Here is a 21,534-nt window from a genome sequence, read left to right on the forward strand (position 1 = left end):
AGACACTCAATGAAATTTCATGGAAATACTTTTAAAACCAATAGGAAGAAATATTTTTTCACTCAGAGAATAGTTAAGCTCTGGAACTTTGGTCTTACGGCCTGGCTCAAGCGCAAGGCCTTAGTCAGCAAAGACTACTTGTCAGCAGTGATTTCTGACCTTCTTCGCAGCAAGCGGAAGTCCAAGCTGGTGGCTTACGCAAAGGCGTGGAGATGTTATCAGGCCTGGTGCGTGCAGAGATAGGAAGTTCCTTCGGGTTCTGTCCATTCTTAGAATTCTGGAGTTTCTTCAGGACAGGTTGGGGAAAGGGCTGGCAGTGGCTTCCCTTAGGGTTCAGCTGGCTGGTCTGTCCTGACTCAGACCAAAGCCCCTGAGGGGCTCCTTAGCTTCTCATCTGGATGTTGTCTGTTTTCTGAGGTGTACTCCAGATATAGCATCCGCTTTGGACGCTTTGTCTGAAGTAGAATCTTAATCTGTTTCTCTGATCTCTGGCTCGTCCGCCTTTATGAACCAATTCAGCACGCTTCTTTTATAGATCTGACCATCAAGACGGTTTTCCTGGTGGCCATTATTTCAGCCCGCAGGTTTCTGAGATTCGGACTCTATCTTGCCGGAATCCATTCCTGCGTATTACTGACTCTGGTGTCTCCTTGCGCACGGTTCCATCCTTCCTGTCTAAGGTAGTTTCAGCATTTTACGTTAACCAAGAGGTTAGACTCCCAACTTTTGTGTCTTTTGTGTTTGAAAGAGCGGGACTGTGTTCTGCGATCCCTGGATGTGTAAATATGCCTGGTGTACAATCTCCTTGGGATATCCCCGCTGGTAAAATCTATCTTTCATTATTTTAGCATGGTGGCAAAATTCCTCAAAAGAGGAACAAATACGCCTTAGACGGAAGAATTGACTGATAGGGAGATGTTTTTAAATGATAGGGATGGAAACTCTTGGTTATCACTGTTGAAGTACTGTATATCATTATTACTTTGGATACTGGATGTTGGACTATGAATGTATAAGTGAATGTATTCTTGTGCAGTTACAGATCCCTTCGACCCTAAAGAAAGTTTCTTATGAAACATGCATGTTGGGAGAGGTGGTGAAACTGAAGATTTAGCAAGGCACTGACCAATAAGCACAAGCTAAGTGGTGTATAAATTTTAATATTAATTCTGTATAATAATAATAAGAAATAAAGAGAGAGAGAGACATACAAAAACAGCACAAAAAATTCATTAAAAATTGGATCGACGTAGACCTATGCAACTGGAAGTATGCTATGCCTGATTGCGTTCTGAAGATCCATACAAAAAACTTTTTCAATCTATGGAGTAGCTTTAAAACAAGTAATTGGAAAAAGTTTATAAATCTCCATATGAAAGAGTAAGAATCTTTCCAACATTTAGATATTTTTGAACTAGTACTTTCAGTTTATTGCTTTTTCCATAGGTGACATCACTTCCTCTGGCTTGCACCTTTTCAGTTATAGCTCAGGGTAATTTACTTTCAGATACAGTAGGTATGTCACTCTCCCTGGAGTGTTCAAAATCTGTTTTTACTGAGGCAATGGAGGGTTAAGTGATTTGCCCAAGATCCCAGGGAGCAGTAGTGGGATTTAACTGTTAAAATGCTCCTGGTAAAAGCAGCTAACCACAGTTGGATGACAGGGCTAGATCAGACATGAGCAACTCCGGTCCTCAAGGGCCGGAATCCAATCGGGTTTTCAGGATTTCCCCAATGAATATGCATTGAAAGCAGTGAATGCAAATAGATCTTATGCATATTCATTGGGGAAATCCTAAAAAACCCGATTGGATTCCGGCATTCGAGGATCAGAGTTGCCCATGTCTGGGCTAGATTCTCAAAACTTTGTATTAACAACCAATGGGCCATTGTCACAGCTGTTATTGTAGCGATTTCAAAAAGGCGAGTCATTCACTAAAAAAACGCACATGCAAATGAGGTTGGTGGAGAGTAGCAAAGGTTTGCTAAATTTGCATGTGCCCATCACTGTTGGCAAATTATAGAGGACTATAACTATAAAATGAAAATAAAACAAAATTTAGAATATTTTTACTCAGCAAAAATAGGACAAAATAAAATAAATACTAAAGAACTGTTCAAATTGGCATCCTCACCCTCTAGGGCAAGCATCCCAGGATATTCCCCCTACTGCCGAGGCTTTAGCTTAATTTTTTTAATCCAAGGTGCTTATTTTTAAAAAATTCCTGCCAGGGACCATAGGTCGCCAAACCTACTATGGTAGTAAACTCAATTGAAGAATGTTTAGCAGAACTCAATTGGAGTTCTTTTAAGAACCCAAAGTGGAGCCAATTTAAGTTCTTAAACAAGAAATATGCAGAATCATATTTTTCTCTTGATGCTTGTCCCCCACAATACTTAAAACATCTGTGTTATCTTTTCAGAAAAGTCTTTTTGACTGGTTAGGTCATATGTTGGAAAATGGCAAATTTCCAATAGACCGAGGGCATATAGTTAACTCCGATCATCAAAAAGCAGAAAGAATGAATTACACTTGTTTTCAATTATAGACCCACTAGTTTATTAGCCCGTTATATTAACGGGTGCTAGAATAGATGTATAGACTTAGGTATTTCTTTCTTTCTCTCTGCCCCCTGTCTCTTTTTTTCTTTCTTTATCTCTGCCCCCTCTCTGTTTTCCCTTCTCCCTTACTTTTACCTCCCCCATGTCCAGAAGCACCCCTTCCCTGTCCAGCAGTAGCCCGTCTCTGTTCCTTTTACCCCTTCCCTGCTTCCCCTGACCAGCAGTAGCCTTTCTCCATTCCTTTTACCCCTTCCCTGCTCTCCCTGTCCAGCAGTAGCCCGTCTCTGTTCCTTTTACCCCTTCCCTGCTTCCCCTGTCCAGCAGTAGCCTTTCTCCGTTCCTTTTACCCCTTCCCTGCTCCCCCTGTCCAGCAGTAGCCCTTCTCTGTTCCTTTTACCCCTTCCCTGCTTCCCCTGTCCAGCAGTAGACCTTCTCCGTTCCTTTTACCCCTTCCCTGCTCCCCCTGTCCAGCAGTAGCCTGTCTCCGTTCCTTTCACCCCTTCCCTGCTTCCCCTGTCCAGCAGTAGCCTTTCTCCGTTCCTTTTACCCCTTCCCTGCTCCCCCTGTCCAGCAGTAGCCTTTCTCTGTTCCTTTTACCCCTTCCCTGCTCTCCCTGTCCAGCAGTAGCCCTTCTCCGTTCCTTTTACCCCTTCCCTGCTCCCCCTGTCCAGCAGTAGCCTTTCTCCGTTCCTTTTACCCCTTCCCTGCTCCCCCTGTCCAGCAGTAGCCTTTCTCCGTTCCTTTTACCGCTTCCCTGCTCCCCCTGTCCAGCAGTAGCCCTTCTCCGTTCCTTTTACCCCTTCCCTGCTCCCCCTGTCCAGCAGTAGCCTTTCTCTGTTCCTTTTACCCCTTCCCTGCTCCCCCTGTCCAGCAGTAGCCCGTCTCTGTTCCTTTTACCCCTTCCCTGATTCCCCTGTCCAGCAGTAGCCTTTCTCCGTTCCTTTTACCCCTTCCCTGCTCCCCCTGTCCAGCAGTAGCCCTTCTCTGTTCCTTTTACCCCTTCTCTGCTTCTCCTGTCCAGCAGTAGCCCTTCTCTGTTCCTTTTACCTTCCCCGTGTCCAGTAGTACCCCTTCTTCCTTACCTGCTCACTGTCCAGCATCCACTAGGCTGGGCAGTCTCGGGGCTTTTGCTAGGCCAGCCCGCTTCATATTATCGAAGTGGGCTGGCCTAGCAAATGCCCCGCGGCTGCTGCCACTGCTAGTCTAGGGATGAGAAAGAGAGGCATCATCAGTCAGCGATCGGTGCAGGAACATTTTGGGGAAAACCGCCACACGCATCGCAAACCGCCAAAGGCTCCTGCGCATGCAGCAACACGGAGCCACAGATCACGGCCGCACGAAGTTCCAACTGCGCGCGCGCTAAGGGTTTTATTATAGTGGATTGCCTCCATTCCACTATTTGTGAAAATATTAGAAGGATTGGTACATTTGCAACTGCATGAATACTTGGATCAATTTCCAATCCTGCACAAATCACAATCTGGATTTTGTCCCTTACATAGTACAGAGACTATTCTGGCATCTCTGTTGGATTATTTGCTAGCTTTATTTTCAAAAGGTCATCAAGCCCTCATTATATAATTCGACCTGAGTAGTGCTTTTAATCTTGTGGATCACATCATATTATTGAATTGTTTGGACAATATTGGCATCTCAGTTGAGTACATTACCTATCAAGGCCGTTTTGACAAATCTTACTCAGGAACATGGAGCAATCCTTGTGAAGTCCCTTAGGGCTCCCCTCTTTCACCACTTCTTTTTAATATCTAACTTGGACAAAAACTATCAGTTAAGGGAATAAAACGACACATTTATGCCGATATTATTATCATCATCCCTTTTTAACTTCTCAATTACATACAGCATCCCATTATATCTTTTCCATCATTTCTACAGTCGATCAATGGATAAAACTAGGTTTTGTCTTTGTTCCCCATTTAAAAACAATGAAGAAATCTTAACTATAAACACAATCCCCTATCCCTTTTTTTCAACTATCAGACTACTGGAAGTCCATTTAGACTTAAACTTATTGATGATGAAACAGGTTGACATTCTTGTTCGGAAATGCTTTTTTTGCACTCTGAAAACTCTGGGTAATCGGATCATTTTTCAGTGACTGTGCTTTCAGATTATTAGTTCAATCATTGGTACTGAACATTTTGGATTACTGGATCTAGGAGGTTTAAGCAAAAATCTTGATAGTCTACGCTTAGTACAAAATACAGCTGTTCGCCTGATCTTTAAACTGAATAAATCGGAACATATCACACCTTTTTTATAGGATTGTGCATAGGCTCCCCATGGAAGCCGGAGTGTGTTTTAAAACTAGGCTGTTTATGTTTTAAAGCCTTGCACGGTATGGCCCCTAATTATTTGGTGGAACATTTTATTTTTTTCTTCATCAAGACGCTCTTCATGGATTTCAACCACATTTGACTTTCCCTTTGTAAGAAGTTTCCACTATAAAAGACAGCACAATCAACTTCTTGCTTATCAACCAGCGTTCTGGGATCCAATTTTTCATAATCTTTTTATCACATCAGCATCTTTTTATCACATCAGCATCTTAAATGAATTTTAGGAAATCTTTAAAGTCCTATTTATTCAGCAAGTTCTTATGAAACCTTGAGATGCAAATCTATCTCGTGAATATTTGTTGTGAATATCCTAAAAACCTGACTTGCCTGTGGCTCTCGAGGGCCGGAATTGCTTACCCCTGTATTAGATCATTGATAGTTCGCTGTTACTGTTCAGCTGTTCTTTAATTGTTGGCCACATGGATCTGCAAGGTTTTGCGAGATAAAAATGCTATGCTATGTTATGTTATCAATAACAGTTTATAACGTATCCGCTGGGAAAAATGCATTGCATAACAGGGCGATTATGTGAAAAAGTGATGTAATTTGCTTGTGAGATATAAAATATATACACACACACCTGGTGATTCTAGTATTCTATAAAGAAAAGTAAGCCTCTCTAATTAGTGAGGCATCATTTCTTTGTACAGTAGAGAGTTGCACGGGGACAAAAATCTCACCCATCCCTGCCCGTCCACACCAAGATCCTCTCCGTCCCCACCCGTCCCCGTTAGGATCCTCTCCGTCCCCACCCATCCCCGCAAGGAATTACCTCCATCCCCGCCCATTCCCATGAAAAGCAGCAATTACTTCTGACAGGATCATCAATTCCACAGTTTCTTTTGTGGTTGCTTCTGTTTTCCTTGTGGAATCTCTTTGGTGGCACCCTTTTTTTGTTTTCTGTTCAGTTAATTAACTTATAAACTCCCTCTTTTATTAAGGCTGACATGTCCATTATATTATATGGACGAACCCTGCTTCCAAAGCCTTCCATCCCTGAGGGAGTCCTGTGGGCCAGAGGGGGGTCCCCGTGGGAGTCCCATGGGTTAGGGGGGGATTCCCGTTCCCGTGCAGACCTCTATTGTAAAGATGAGCACAAGGATACACACAGACACATTCACTAAATGAAATGTGTTTCATACAACCTCTGTCAACCTAATGAGACAACACATTACTAAGTTATAGAAACATAAAGGCAGATAAAGGCTAAATGGCCCATTCAGTCTGCCCATCTACAGCATCCAGTATCTCCCTAAAAGATCCCATGTGCCTGTCCCACACTTTCTTGTTTGTTTGTTTGTTTCTCATCCGCCCTTATCCAGGGCAAGTTACATATTAACATACAAAATAAAACATTTACATTTGTCATACAAAACACTTCAAGGATACACTGTAACAGATTACATACTTACATATCAAATCAAATTACATATAGCAAACACGTTGCATAAACGACGAATATCATTTAAGGCCAAAACTGGCCAAACTCATACAAACATCTTGAATTCATCTTGAAAACATCTTGAATTCATACACAATCTTCGTCTCCACCACTTCTACCGGGAGACTATTGCACGCATCTACCACCCTTTCTGTAAATAAGTATTTCTTTAGATTACTCCTTGAGCCTATCACCTCTTAACTTTATCCTATGCCCTCTCATTCTGGAGCTTATTTTCAAATTAAAGAGATTTATTTGCCTCGTGCATTTATGCCACAGAGATATTTAAATGTCTCTGTCATACCCATGCCCCAAGCATGAGTTTGCAGATGGAGGAAGGGGAAAACGTGTCATTTTGTCACACTATAAGTGTGTACTTTCCAACTTGTAAGTTTTTTTTTCCAGGTTGTTTCTGGATAAGATACTGGTGCGGCAGATTCTTCAAGCAAGAAATTTATCAGGGGCTGATGCTGTCAATGCTCTCAGGCCTTTCTATTTTGCTGTACACCCAGATTTCTTTGGCCAGCATCCCAGAGAAAGGGTATGTAATATATTGCTTTTAATCTGTATTATTTGTCAGTACTGCTCTTTAAAGGAAAGTTCTGTAGCTTAAAAATGAAACAACCATTTGTCTGAAATGTCTCAAGTTGCAATTCAACTAACTGGTCTTTGGCTAGGGTATTCAATACTACCAGGATTTATTATATCCTTTCACATCAGCAGATAAATGTTATTCTACCAGTAGTGCTATGTTTCTCTACTTCAAGTCACTCTGTAACTCCAATTCAGGGATTCAGATATAAAAAACTGGGGAACAGATGAGCTGGGTTTTCAGGATCTCTAATGAATATGCATGGGAGATATTGGCATGCACATTACCTCAGTTTTATGCAGATTTGCCCAATGCATATTTGTAAGAGACATCCTGAAAATCCAAGCAGTCCATAACTCTGACTTGTGGATCCCTACCCCTGAGATGGGGATGATAAGACTCATACCATGCCAGAGCAATATATGTTGACAATAGTAGAAAATATCTATTCTTCAGTATCATATATCTGTAAATGTGTATCTGAATGATACTGGGACAATTTCCCCACCCCGTCCCCACGCGTTTTATCACTGTTCCTGTCCTTACCTCATTCCTGTAAGCTCTGCCTTAACCGCACAAGCCTCAAACACGTATGATTTAAAATTGTTTGAGGCTTGTGCAGTTGAGGCCAGAGCCTAAGAATAGGCTCAGTCTCAAGTACAAATCAATCTCCAAGACCTGCTCCTAGTCCTTTGTATTCTATCTTTGCACATGCACACCTACTATTCAAAAGGAGGATATTGTATTAAGTTAAATTTGATATGGTTTATACAGAGTGACTAATCAGTTCATGGGAACTTCCTAAAAAATTTTTTATATATAAGGAGTTCACCTGGGTTTATCCTCAGCGCAGAAAGCGCCCTACAAGGTTTTACCCACAAACATCACCTTCCGTCACCCCGTGACCTTTTAAGTGCAAAAAGTGCCTTTTTATATATGAAAAAATAAATAATTAAGTGCCATGTGCAAGTTTAGAATCAAAGAAATCATCAGTGTATCAATAAAAACATTCAAATCAAACAGTTCTTGATAATAGCAGTTTCCTCCACTAAATCAAATATGAAGGAAACCTTAGCTTTCATGAGTGCACAAGGAGTCCAAGCTCTCTCTTTTAGGGGATGCCTCAGCCGAATGCATAAAAAATTCTATAAAAATTATATATATAAATTTTTTTAGGATGTTCCCATGAACTGATTAGTCACCCTGTGTAAACCATATCAAATTTAAGTTAATACAATTTCCTCCTTTTGAATAGTAGGTGTGCATATGCAAAGATAGAATACAAAGGACTAGGAGCAGGTCTTTGGGATTGATTTGATTTATTATCCCAGGACAAGCAGGCAGCATATTCTTAACACATGGGTGACGTCACCGACGGAGCCCTCGGTACGGACCTTTTTAACTAGAAGTTTCTAGTTGGCCGCACCGCGCGTGCGCGAGTGCCTTCCCGCCCGACGGAGGAGTGCGTGGTCCCCAGTTTCTTCGTTTCCGCGGAGCGAAGAAGACGCGTGTATTTTTTCAACGGCCGTTGAAATCACTTTTTCGCCTTCCCGCTCGCGTTTTTTTCCTAATTTTTTCTCTCTTTACCTTCGGGTTTATTTTTTCTTTGATTTGCAAAAAAAAAAAAAACTTTCATTTTTTCCTTTTCCTTTCGTTTTTGCCCCGGCGGGGCCTGTTGCCATTATACAGGCCTCGGACTTCGATTTTGCGGAGGCTATCTTCCCCTTCATGCCCCCGCAGGTCGGTTTTAAGAAGTGCCAGCGGTGTGCACGCCCGATCTCCGTATCTGACCCACACAATTGGTGTTTGCAGTGTCTGGGTCCGGAGCATCGGGCGGACTCCTGCACCCGCTGTGCCACTCTGCAAAAACGAACACTTAAAAACCGAAGAATCCAACAAACTCTTCTCTTCGGCACCGAGTCGGCGATGGACTCCTCACCTTCAACGGCGGTACCTCAAAAATCGGCACCGTCGACCTCGACACCGACCGACCCCGCATCGGCGCCGCTGGCGCCAGGTAAGCCGGCTAAGAAGCCTTCCTCTTCCCTCGAGCGCCCTCCAGCTACGGTGGCGACACCGTCCCTACCGGCATCGCACCGGTCCCGCAAACGCTCCGCCCCGATATCGGTGAGTGCCTCGTCATCGGCCTCCTCATCGCCGGGGCGTGGAGCGGCATCCAAGGAACCGAAGAAAAAGAAAGCGGTTCCGATGCCACCCCTAGATGACCGTATCTCGGTCATTCTACAAGCTCAGCTTCAGGAACAGTTGAAGAAACAACTTGAACAACTGTTACCCTCTATCCTGGCACCGCTCCTTCCGGTACCAGACCGGCCCGAGCCTCGCACCGAGCCCCCGGTGTCCACTCCTTCGGTACCGGCACACATTTCTATGCCGATCCTTTCGGCTCAACAACTTCACGCCGATCCGGTGGTTCATTCTCAGACCACTGTGGATCCTCCTCGGCACCAGGCGGTACGGCACTCTTCTCGGGACCGAGAACGACGCCGATCGTCCTCCCCTGGTACCGTTTCAGTGCGCTCTGGTAAGTCTTTGTCCAAGACTCGCCACACCGCGCCCTCCACCCCGGTGTCTCGACATGCACCAGAGGTCAGAGACCCTGATTTGTGGGAGGAGACTCCCCTCGGTACCGAGGAGGATCCCTCCTCATCTGATGAGGAACCATCGGCACCCGATGCCACCTCTAAACCAGAGCAGTCCTCATTCACTAAATTTCTGAGAGAAATGTCTGCTGCCCTGTCCCTTCCACTAGAATCTGACTCGAAAAAGTCTCAAGCCTTTTTAGAGGCTTTAGACTTTGAGCAACCTCCTAAGGAGTTCCTCAAGCTTCCCGTACATGACATCCTACGGGAAACGTTCTACAAGAACTTGGAAACTCCCCTCACGGTACCGGGAGCCCCCCGTAAGCTGGACAACCTTTACCGGGTCATCCCTATACCTGGATTTGACAAATCTCAATTGCCCCATGAGTCCCTTTTAGTGGAATCCACTTTGAAAAAAACTCAGGGATCCAGTGTCTATGCCTCTACCCCTCCTGGCAGAGAAGGTAAGACCATGGACAAATTTGGCAAGAGGCTTTACCAAAATGCCATGCTGGCCAACAGGGCAAACAACTACTCCTTCCATTTTTCTTTCTACCTAAAACATTTGGTCCAACAACTGTCTACCCTTCAGAAGTACCTTCCTGAGCGCAAGGTCCCGCTCTTCCAACAACACATCTCTGGTCTTCTCCAGATGCGAAAATACATGGTCCGCTCAATATACGACTCCTTCGAGCTCACCTCTCGGGCCTCTGCCATGGCCGTAGCCATGCGTCGACTAGCCTGGCTCAGAGTCTCCGACCTGGACATCAACCACCAGGATCGTTTGGCCAACGCCCCCTGTCTCGGGGATGAACTCTTTGGAGAGTCCCTGGATTCCACCACCCAGAAACTCTCGGCCCATGAGACCAGGTGGGACACCTTGATCAAGCCAAAAAAGAAGGCTCCGCCTGCTCGACCCTATCGGCCTCAATCATCTTACCAGCGGAGGTTCTCAGCCAGGCCACTCAATCCGCCCCCCCAACAATCTCGGCGACCTCGTCAACAGCAGCACCATGCCCAGGCTCGATCTCAGGCCACTCAACCCTCTAAGCCGCCTCAGCCTGCTAAACAGTCTCAGCCCTTTTGACTCTTCTCTCCAGGGCATAGCCAGTCATCCTCCCTCGCTGCCTCTTCCACAGCCTATCGGGGGTCGTCTCACCATTTTCTCCAGCCGTTGGGAAGTCATCACGTCGGACCAGTGGGTCCTCAACATCATCCGCCACGGCTACTCTCTCAACTTCCAGACTCTTCCACCAGACAACCTTCCCGTAGAGTCTGCTTCACACTCATCTCAAACCCCCCTCCTCCTGAGGGAGGTTCAATCCCTCCTCCTTCTCAATGCCATCGAAGAAGTACCTCCAGATCAAAGGGGTCAGGGATTCTACTCCCGCTACTTCCTGGTACCCAAGAAGACGGGAGACCTCCGTCCCATTCTCGATCTCAGGGACCTCAACAAGTGTCTGGTCAAGGAGAAGTTCAGAATGCTCTCCCTTGCCACGCTTTACCCTCTTCTCTCTCAACACGACTGGCTATGTTCCCTGGACCTCAAAGAGGCCTACACTCACATCTCCATCAATCAGAGTTCTCGCCGCTACCTGCGGTTCCAGGTACTGCACCACCACTATCAGTACAAGGTGCTACCGTTCGACCTCGCCTCCTCACCCAGGGTTTTCACCAAGTGCCTTATAGTGGTAGCGGCCTTCCTCAGGTCTCACAACCTCCAGGTGTTCCCCTACTTGGACGATTGGTTGGTGAAAGCACCTTCTTCTCAACTCGCGCTGCAAGCTACTCATCACACCATCTCTCTCCTCCACCTCCTGGGGTTCGAGATCAACTACCCCAAGTCGCATCTGCTCCCCACCCAGCGACTTCAATTCATTGGAGCAGTTCTGGACACCACGCTCATGAGGGCTTTTCTCCCCTCCGATCGCCAGCGGACCCTCCTCCATCTCTGCCGTCAGGTGCTCATGCATCCCTCCATTCCTGCCCGACAGATGATGGTCCTCCTGGGTCACATGGCCTCGACGGTGCATGTCCTTCCTCTGGCACGTCTCCACCTTCGTACGCCTCAGTGGACTCTCGCCAACCAATGGTCACAGACTACGGATCTTCTTTCTCATCCCATCTCTGTGACATCATCTCTTCAGCAATCTCTCCAATGGTGGTTGAACTCCTCAAATCTTTCCAGGGGTCTACTTTTTCATCTGCCCCCCCACTCTATGATCATCACCACAGATGCGTCCCCCTACGCGTGGGGAGCTCACCTGGGAGATCTACGCACCCAGGGACTTTGGACCCCACAGGAGCGTCGTCATCACATCAATTTCCTGGAACTCAGAGCCATGTTCTACGCCCTCAAGGCTTTCCAACATCTTCTCTGCCCTCAAGTCCTCCTCCTGTGCACAGACAATCAAGTCGCCATGTACTACATAAACAAGCAAGGCGGCACCGGATCTCGTCCCCTTTGTTTGGAGGCTCTGCGCATCTGGACCTGGGCCACGGACCGCAATCTCTTTCTCAGGGCGGTCTATATCCAGGGCGAACAGAACTCTCTGGCCGACAATCTCAGCCGCATCCTTCAACCTCACGAGTGGACGTTGGACCCTCCGACTCTGCTATCCATCTTTGCTCGATGGGGCACTCCGCAGGTGGACCTCTTTGCAGCACCTCACAATCATCAGCTGCCCCAATTCTGTTCCAGACTCTTCTCTCCTCACCGACTGGCTCCGGATGCATTCCTGCTCGATTGGAGGGATCGGTTCCTGTATGCCTTCCCTCCACTTCCTCTGATGTTGCGGACCTTGTCCAAACTCCGCAAGGATCACGCCACCATGATTCTTATCGCACCTCGGTGGCCTCGCCAACACTGGTTCTCACTCCTGCTCCAACTCAGCTCCAGGGAACCCATTCTACTTCCTGTGTTTCCTACTCTACTTACGCAGCAGCATCAGTCTCTACTGCATCCCAATCTGTCTTCGCTCCACCTGACAGCTTGGTTTCTCTCGGGCTGACCTCTCCGGAGAATCTATCTCAACCGGTCCGCCTCATTTTGGACGCCTCCAGAAAACCGGCCACTCTCCAATGTTACCATCAGAAGTGGACCAGATTCTCCTCGTGGTGTCTCCGGCATCGTCAGGAACCCACCTCCTTAGCGGTGGAAACTGTCTTGGAATATTTGCTCTCACTGTCCAATGCTGGCCTCAAAACTACCTCCATCAGAGTCCACCTCAGTGCCATCACTGCGTTTCATGAGCCTATTCTCGGAAAACCCCTCACGGCTCATCCTCTGGTTTCCAGATTTATGAGAGGGCTCTTCAATCTCAAACCGCCTCTCAAACCTCCTCCTGTCGTCTGGGACCTGAATGTGGTTCTCTCAGCCCTCATGAAACCTCCGTTTGAGCCTCTTGCCACAACTTCGCTCAGGCTTCTTACCTGGAAGGTGCTTTTCCTAATTGCCATCACCTCTGCCAGGAGGGTTAGCGAACTGCATGCACTGGTTGCCGACCCACCTTTCACTGTTTTTCACCATGACAAGGTTGTTCTGCGTACCCACCCTAAATTCCTTCCCAAGGTGGTCTCGGCTTTTCACCTTAACCAGTCCATTGTGCTGCCCGTCTTCTTCCCTAAGCCTCACTCGCATCCTGGGGAACAGGCGTTGCACGCGCTGGATTGTAAGCGTGCCCTTGCTTACTATCTTGATCGTACCAGAGCTCACCGGACATCCCCTCAGCTCTTTTTGTCTTTCGATCCCAACCGTTTGGGTCGTCCTGTCTCCAAACGGACACTTTCCAATTGGCTTGCTGCCTGTATTGCTTTCTGCTACGCTCGGGCCAGTCTCTCACTGGATGGAACTGTCACGGCCCACAGGGTCCGAGCTATGGCTGCTTCTGTAGCTTTCCTCCGCTCCACGCCCATCGAGGAAATCTGCAAGGCGGCCACTTGGTCCTCAGTTCACACATTCACTACTCACTACTGTCTGGACGCATTCTCCAGACGGGATGGACACTTCGGCCAATCTGTGTTACAAAATTTATTTTCCTAATGGCCAACCATCCCACCTCCCTCTTTGTTAGCTTGGAGGTCACCCATGTGTTAAGAATATGCTGCCTGCTTGTCCTGGGATAAAGCACAGTTACTTACCGTAACAGGTGTTATCCAGGGACAGCAGGCAGATATTCTTACGTCCCACCCACCTCCCCGGGTTGGCTTCTTAGCTGGCTTATACTAACTGGGGACCACGCACTCCTCCGTCGGGCGGGAAGGCACTCGCGCACGCGCGGTGCGGCCAACTAGAAACTTCTAGTTAAAAAGGTCCGTACCGAGGGCTCCGTCGGTGACGTCACCCATGTGTTAAGAATATCTGCCTGCTGTCCCTGGATAACACCTGTTACGGTAAGTAACTGTGCTTTCTCTAATGTACACAACTTCAAGAGCCTTCAGACTTGCAGATGTCTTATATCTTTATGCATGGTAAGTATTTTTCTGTTCCTAGAGGGAGCCCCAGGGTAAAAAATAATATAGTAGGATTTTAACCTGTATTCCTTGATTTAAAGTTCATTGCACTTATCACTAGGCTATTCCTCTAACCTAAAAAAGCCATAAAAACTGCAGCTGATATAGAGCTTGGTTTTCCTATCCAGTTTCACTGTCGGGGAGAGAGAAGGGGAGAGCAATCACTGGGGGATTAAGGAGGGGGGTCATGTCTTAATCTTTCTTTCTATTAGCGTAAAACAGGTCAGTTCATGGGGTTCTCAAATGGCTTCTGGTTCCCAAAGGGAGACCAGTGCAATGAAGACTGAAAAATATGTAATGGATTTCTAATTAGAACTTTGAATTATTATTGTGTTCCTCGAGATCTAAGTTCTAGCCCTTGACCCACAGTACTGACAGGCAAGTAACAAGGCCAGGTATTAGAAAAATAAGATTCTTTATTTTAAAACAAGTGCCAGCTGAAGTCGTCAAACAATAAATTGAGATGTCAGATTGCACAGAATAAGCTAGGATGCTTAGTGAATATACATTAAACTTTACTGTACTATTATGTAAACTCACTTGAGAGCAAACACATGATCACCCTATAGGCTAAAATTGCGCTGGGCATCGCTTCAGAACCTCTACTGGCTAGCCTCCTCTCACTTGGAGAACCTTTCTTTGACAGACATGTTGTACCACTCTGTTATACCTGGAGGAAATGCCAGGATGCGTAGAGTCAAGAAGGAAGTAGCCCAGTAGAGGTTACAAGTTACCAAAGGCAGGGGCACAGCTTGGATCTACCCACTGATGCACTGGTCCACTGGCATCAGACTCGAGGATCAGACCCTGATGCTCTCTGGAAATGCTTCCTTTATACCCCCTCAAGCAGAGGGCTTATCTCTGGACATAAGATGTACTCTCTACCTCTTGGCCTTGGTTACTCCAAGCATAACCACATTGTGTCATTCAAGATTGCAGTTCTGAGAAACAAGGCTCCTCCTCTGGGGAATTAGGAAGGCTCTGGCTCCTTTGGTAGTTGAAGTTGCCTTGCTCTTTGTACAAGTTCTAGACAAGAAGGATGTCAGCATGACATATTCAGGGCCTACTCAGAGTGTTAGCCAAAGGCCTCTGGGAGATATTACAAGCCTGATCCATGGTGATGTCAGTGTAGGTAGACAGGATGTTTCTTACCTTTTGGGCTTAGTTTACATGTTTTAGAACCAGTGCTCAAGAGCAATAAAATGAACCAGACAGCTTGTCTCCAAGAACTGAACCTTCAAAAGAATTCACACTTTTTTGGTAATCAAGAGACCATCAAATCAAACAAACCAAATTATAGCACAGGAAGATGCTGGAATTCAGGTATATAAACACAAGACTCGCTTGTTTAAAAAAAAAAAAAAAGCAGATATACCCAGACCCAGAACACATTCAAAGAGTAAGGTCAGGCTTCTGAACCCCAAACCTCCCCTTTGGAACAGAAAGTGGGATGGGACCATACCTAGTAACTGATGTCCTAGGCCCATGCCTATAACAAATCCTAATGCCAGATAACCAGCAGGGTTAAACACATCACTCAGTTGAAAACATATGGGTGTTTAGAGATATCACCTAAATACAGCACCAACAGCTGTTTTCTAAAGAAAAGTCGCTTGGGAGATGGTAACTGTTATTTACTCCTGCTTGAATAATTGATGAGTCCTATGTAGTGGACATGTGTTTAATAGCTATGTTAGTAAGTAGAGAACATTATTTCTGTTGTTGCATTATATAAGTAGTGAGCACTAGTTTATTTGTTTTGGGGTAATAGCCAGTCAGCTTTTATTAAGTCAGCTTTCTTTTGGTCTTGTATCTACCCTCCTTTACCCAAGTTTCATTACAGGACCAATCATTTGACTCTGCATGATTGGTTGGGCTAACTCCACCGACAGGGTATATCACTATCGAGAAATACTCCTACCTTTTCCTGAAGGAAAAGACCTTGGCATCCTGAGTTTCTCTTTTGTACAGGAAAAGCTGGCGCTCTATTTATTAAACATCCTTCAAGTACGGTGGGTACCACTGGTTTCTACTTTCTAGAAAGAACACAAGAGCTGAAAGCATCCTCAGAGCATTACCTTCTAGGTTCTCAAACCTTGATTCTGTAAATTATTTCCTGTTAGGATAAAGATACTTGGAAGATTGCTTATGCATGGGTCCAGAGTAATCAACCACATAACACTGAGGCTTCTTTCTTTTTTTATGTATCTTGCTTTCCCTACCACCCTCTCTTCCTATAATCTGCCTTTCTCATATCAATCTGTTTCAGGAAGAAAAGCCTTTTCAGATTAAATATGATACACCATGTGATGTTTTATATGATGTAGAATAAGAACATAAAAATTGCTGCTGCTGAGTCAGACCAATGGTCCATCATGCCCAGCAGTCTGCTCACGCAGCGGCCGTCTGGTCAAAGACCAGCGCCCTAACTGAGACTAGCCACAGCCTCAGCATCCTGAGGTTGCGGGTTCAAATCCCTTGCTGCTCCTTGTGACCCTGGGCAAGTCACTCAATCCAATTACATTGAAAGTTTTAGTTGCATCAAAACTCAATGAATTTAATAAATTTAGTAAATAAGGGGAGAGCCTCAGATCCCCGTGCGGAGCTGTAAGTAACTGCCGCACTGGAAAGGGAAAAAGTTCTTCACTGGCTCTTGATCCCCCCCACCTACCCACAGGATATAACTTCTAGTTAGTTCAAAGAAATATATCCAAACTACTTAGCTGTAGATGGAGTGATTGAAGATGTGTTTAAATGTCATTGTCTCTGCCAGTCTTCGCCGATGGACATCAAGCTAGCCGCCGTTTCGCCACAAGCTGCGTCAGGGCTCAAGACCGGTGTATATACAAGAAAGAAGAAATAACAAAGTGGCAGAGATCCTGTCTCAATGCTCAAACACCTTTCAATGTTGTAGTAGCTTACAGCAGTGTTCTAGTTTACACGCTTTCTAAGGCAGAGACCACCACAGGTGAAGCTGCTGATTGGATGAATTTTTTCAATGGTTAAAAAACAGGCACCCCACCGTACAATTTAGTATGGAAAGACATGGCACTACATTATCTTTCCTGGATTTGGATATTAATAGAACTGCAACCTCATTTGAAACTAAAGTACATCATAAACCCACTGATCGTAACACATTATTACTGTATACTAACTGTCATCCGAAGTCTTTAAAAGACAGTCTTCCTGTGTCGCAGTTTTTACGATACAGGAGGAATTGTTCCACAATACATATATATAAACAACAAGCCCAACAGTTGCATTTGAAGTTGTTCAACAGAGGTTATCCAAGGGGCATTATTCAAGCGGCTTATAAACGTGCCAGATACATTAATCGCGATTTATTGTTTATGAAGAAAGTTAAGAAAGAGACGACTTGGAGTCCCACTTGTGTTCTCACCTTCGGTGGAGGTGTCGGTGAGATAGCGAGAGTTTTACGCCAACATTGGCCGATTATACAATTGCATCCCACATTTAAGAACAAAACTTTAAGGATTGCATATAGTCGCCAGCCCAATTTAAAGGAGATTTTATGCCCTTCTGATATCACGAAGAGGACCATAATAGCTAGGGCTGAAGGGAGCCATGTCAATTGTTGGCGGTGCAAAACCTGTGAGACCACCCTCGAGTTGTTTGGCTGTTTTCAACACCCAGTAACTTTGAGATCCCATTGGCTCCGTTACAACACCTCTTGTGACACTTTTTTCGTAGTATACGGGATTTTATGCCCTTGCCCTAAGTTGTACATAGGACAAACGACGAGACCCTTCAGGGCTAGGATGGGTGAACACAGTAGTAATTTAACATGTCACAAGATGGAAGAACCATTGGTTGAACATTTTGACACACAGGGCCACAACTCCAGGGACTTTAAATGTTTCATCCTCGATCATGTGCCACCGATATCACGAGGGGGAGACAGAAGATTAGCATTACAGAAAAGGGAACAGGAATGGATTTTTCATTTACATACAGAGGATCCAGAGGGATTAAACCAAAAGATTGAGTGGCATATATTTTTTTAATCAGGTCCAGGACAATCTAAATTGGCTTTCACCTTGTAGTTCACTTCAGAAGCTCACTCTTTCTAACCATATGAGAGTGAGGCCCGGCAACAAACATCAGCTGTGAACGTGCTTAACGCATTGACGTCAGAAGGGCTTCACCTGCGGTGGTCTCTGCCTTAGTAAGCATGTAAACTAGAACGCTGCTGTAAGCTACTACAACATTGAAAGGTGTTTTAGCATTGAGACACGATCTCTGCCACTTTGTTATTTCTTCTTTCTTTTATAGACACCGGTCTTGAGCCCTGACGCAGCTTGTGGCGAAACGGCGGCTAGCTTGACGTCCGTCGGCAAAGACTGGCAGAGACAATGACATTTAAACACATCTTCAATCACTCCACCTACAGCTAAGTAGTTTGGATATATTTCTTTGAACTAACTAGAAGTTATATCCTGTGGGTAGGAGGGGGATCAAGAGCCAGTGAAGAACTTTTTCCCTTTCCAGTGCGGCAGTTACTTACAGCTCCGCACGGGGATCTGAGGCTCTCCCCTTATTTACTAAATTTATTAAATTCATTGAGTTTTGATGCAACTAAAACTTTCAATGTAATTGTGGTGAATTGGATTGAGTGACTTGCCCAGGGTCACAAGGAGCAGCATGGGATTTGAACCCGCAACCTCAGGATGCTGAGGCTGTGGCTCTAACCACTGCGCCACACACTCCCCAGGGTGGTAGATGAATGGAATAGTCTCCCGGTAGAGGGGGTGGATACAAAGACTATGGCTGAATTCAAGAAAGCATCGGAGAGGCACATGGTATATCTTATGGAGAGGAGGAGATAGTGGATTCTGCAGACAGTCAGATTGGATGGGCCATTTGGCCTTTATCTGCAATCATGTTCCTATGTTCAGAGCCTAACCTGAAAGTTAGCCTATGCTTCTGGGTTACCCAGAGTGTTAGCCAAAGGCCTCTGGGAGATAATTCAAATCTGATCCTTGGTGATGTCAGTGTAGGTAGGTCAGTTGTACTCAGAAAAGATCCATTAACCGACTCTTACCATACCAACCTGCATGCAGGGACCTAAACTTGGTCAAATGGTTAGAATATCAGCTTCATATATGTGTTTTAGAAAGTTTTTACAAACCCGCCTGTTCTCAAAATTCTTATAATCTCTCTAAAGTAGCATATTGATATAAAACTACTGTTAACATGTCAATGCCAATATTGTATTATAACTCACTGACAATGATCAATTCACCTCTTTTGTAAACTGCATAGAACTGAAAGGCTTTTGTGATATATAAATAAAAATTTATGTCTCCTACCTTTTGATCTTAGTCTAGATCAGTGGTTCTTAAACCTGTCCTAGGGGACCCCCCAGCCAGTCAGGTTTTCAAACTATCCCTAATGAATATGCATGAGTAAGATTTGCCTATAAAGTAGGTGACAGGCATGCAAATGTATTTCATTCATATTCATTAGGGATATCTTGAAAGTCCAACTGGCTATGGGACCCACAAGACAGGTTTAAGAAACACTGGTTTACATGTTTTAGGACCAATGCTCAAGAGCAACAAAAGGAACCAGACAGCTTGTCTCTAAGAACTAAAACTTCAATAGAATTCACACTTCCTTGTAAGCAGGAGAAATCAGATCAAACAAACCAAATTATAACACAGAAAGATGCTGGAAAAGAGAATTCAGGTATATAAACACAGGACTTATTCGTTAAAAAAAGCAGGATATACACAGACCCATGACACGTTCAGAAAACAGGACAGACACAGGGGCCATTCAGACACACATCTACCCCTCTTCAGCCATTTATAGAAAGATACACATATTTGTCAGCCTTACAAGGCCAGCTGTCAGCATTTTCTGTTGGCCTAACCAATGGGAAATTATATTAAATAGATATGATCCTGGGATATCAGTGCAGGTAGACCTAAGACTCCTACCTATTCAGCCTTAGACTGCCAATGAATTACTTTTAATGACCAGTACTTTAGAGTAACAAAAGACCTTTGGAACAGCCCTGAGTTTCAACAGATGTGCTAATGTCCAATGCTTAAGGTAGAGAATGGCCCCAGCTGCATGTTCTAAGAGATAGTTAGGCCCAGATTCTGTATAGGATGCCCGGGAGGGACGTGCTATACAGAATCAGGCCTATACAAACCCCGATTCTGTAACCAACGGCCATGTTACAGACGCCAGTTACAGAATCGGGTTAGAGTAGACGCGGCCGCTACACTTATCGCAGCAAGGGAACTCCCTGCTGCGATAGGTGCCGCGGCCATCTGTTCCCCCCCCCCCCCCCGAAGATCGCCAACAGGAGGGTGCCCAACCCCTCCTGCCAGAGGATGTCCCCTGACATCCCCCCAATCGCCAGCAGGAGGGTGCCCTCCAACATCCCCAATCCGCCGGCAGAAGGGTGCTCAACCCCTCCTGCCGGAAGGCCACCCACCCATATGATTGGCGGTAGGAGGGGTTGGGCACCCTCCTGTTGGCGATCTTCGGACCCCCTTTGGACCCCACCCCCCGTGCTAACACCTCCCCCTCAACTAACCTAATTGATGGCCGGACGGACGGGTCTTACTACCAGCTAGCAGGCCCACCTTGTGGAAATGAGGCGGGCCAGGCCTATCCCCGCTAAGCCTAAGACCTGAGCCAATCAGGCCTTAGGCTTAACGGGAATGGGCAGGAAATGGGCGGGGATGGGCCGCAAATGGATGGGCCCGTCTCATTTCGACGAGGCAGGCCTGCTGGACAGATGGACAGTAGCAAGACCCATCTGTCCAGCCAACAATTAAAGGTTAGTTGGGGGGCATCCTCCGGCAGGAGTGGTTGGGCACCCTCCTGCCAGCGATCAGTGGCATTGGGGTATCCTCCGGCAGGAGGTGTTCGGCACCCTCCTGCCGGCGATAGTCACGGGGGAAGCACAGGTGGCCATTATACCTATCACGGCAGGGAGATCCCTTGCGATAAGTATAGCGGCCACGTCTACTTACAATGTAGACCAGCATTTTGCTGGCCTACATTGTAAGTGTTTCACTCTACTAGGGAGATGTGTAGGGCCGCCTAGGTTCGCCTAAGGTCCTTAGATGAGCTTAGGCAGTCTTGCGGGCCTCCCTAGGCTCCCGGAGGCACCTTCAATATAGGCGGCCTGCCTGGAGAGCTTTTTTTTTTTTTTTTTTAACAACATGCATCCCAATTTGCTGATTAGACAGCTGTAGGATGCCTACAGCTGCCTAAAATTGGGATGCACTTTGCAGAATCTGGGTCCAAGTGTCCATCAGCCTTTGTTTCTGACAGAAGACAGGGGTCACAGAGAAATTCTAGAAAATAACAGAAACTCCTGTATATGAGGGATAGTTTCTCTTTTCTCCTTCAGTCTTTCATATCTCAGACACCTTCCCTTACCATTGTAACAACAATAGATGCTATTTTTAGAGCAAGTCT

General features: G+C 45.8%; 1 protein-coding gene across 4 annotated transcripts in view; it reads left to right on the forward strand.

The window, feature by feature from the left end:
• TCAIM (T cell activation inhibitor, mitochondrial) overlaps positions 1-21,534 on the forward strand; it is an 89,294-nt gene that overhangs the window by 12,735 nt on the left and 55,025 nt on the right. For all 4 annotated transcript variants that reach the window (XM_033930090.1, XM_033930091.1, XM_033930093.1 and 1 more), the window contains exon 3: positions 6,769-6,904. In XM_033930090.1, the coding sequence (XP_033785981.1) occupies positions 6,769-6,904 (136 nt within the window). The remainder of the gene's footprint in view (positions 1-6,768; positions 6,905-21,534) is intronic.

Source organism: Geotrypetes seraphini, chromosome 2 (assembly GCF_902459505.1).
Source record: "Geotrypetes seraphini chromosome 2, aGeoSer1.1, whole genome shotgun sequence".
Lineage (NCBI taxonomy): Eukaryota > Metazoa > Chordata > Amphibia > Gymnophiona > Dermophiidae > Geotrypetes > Geotrypetes seraphini.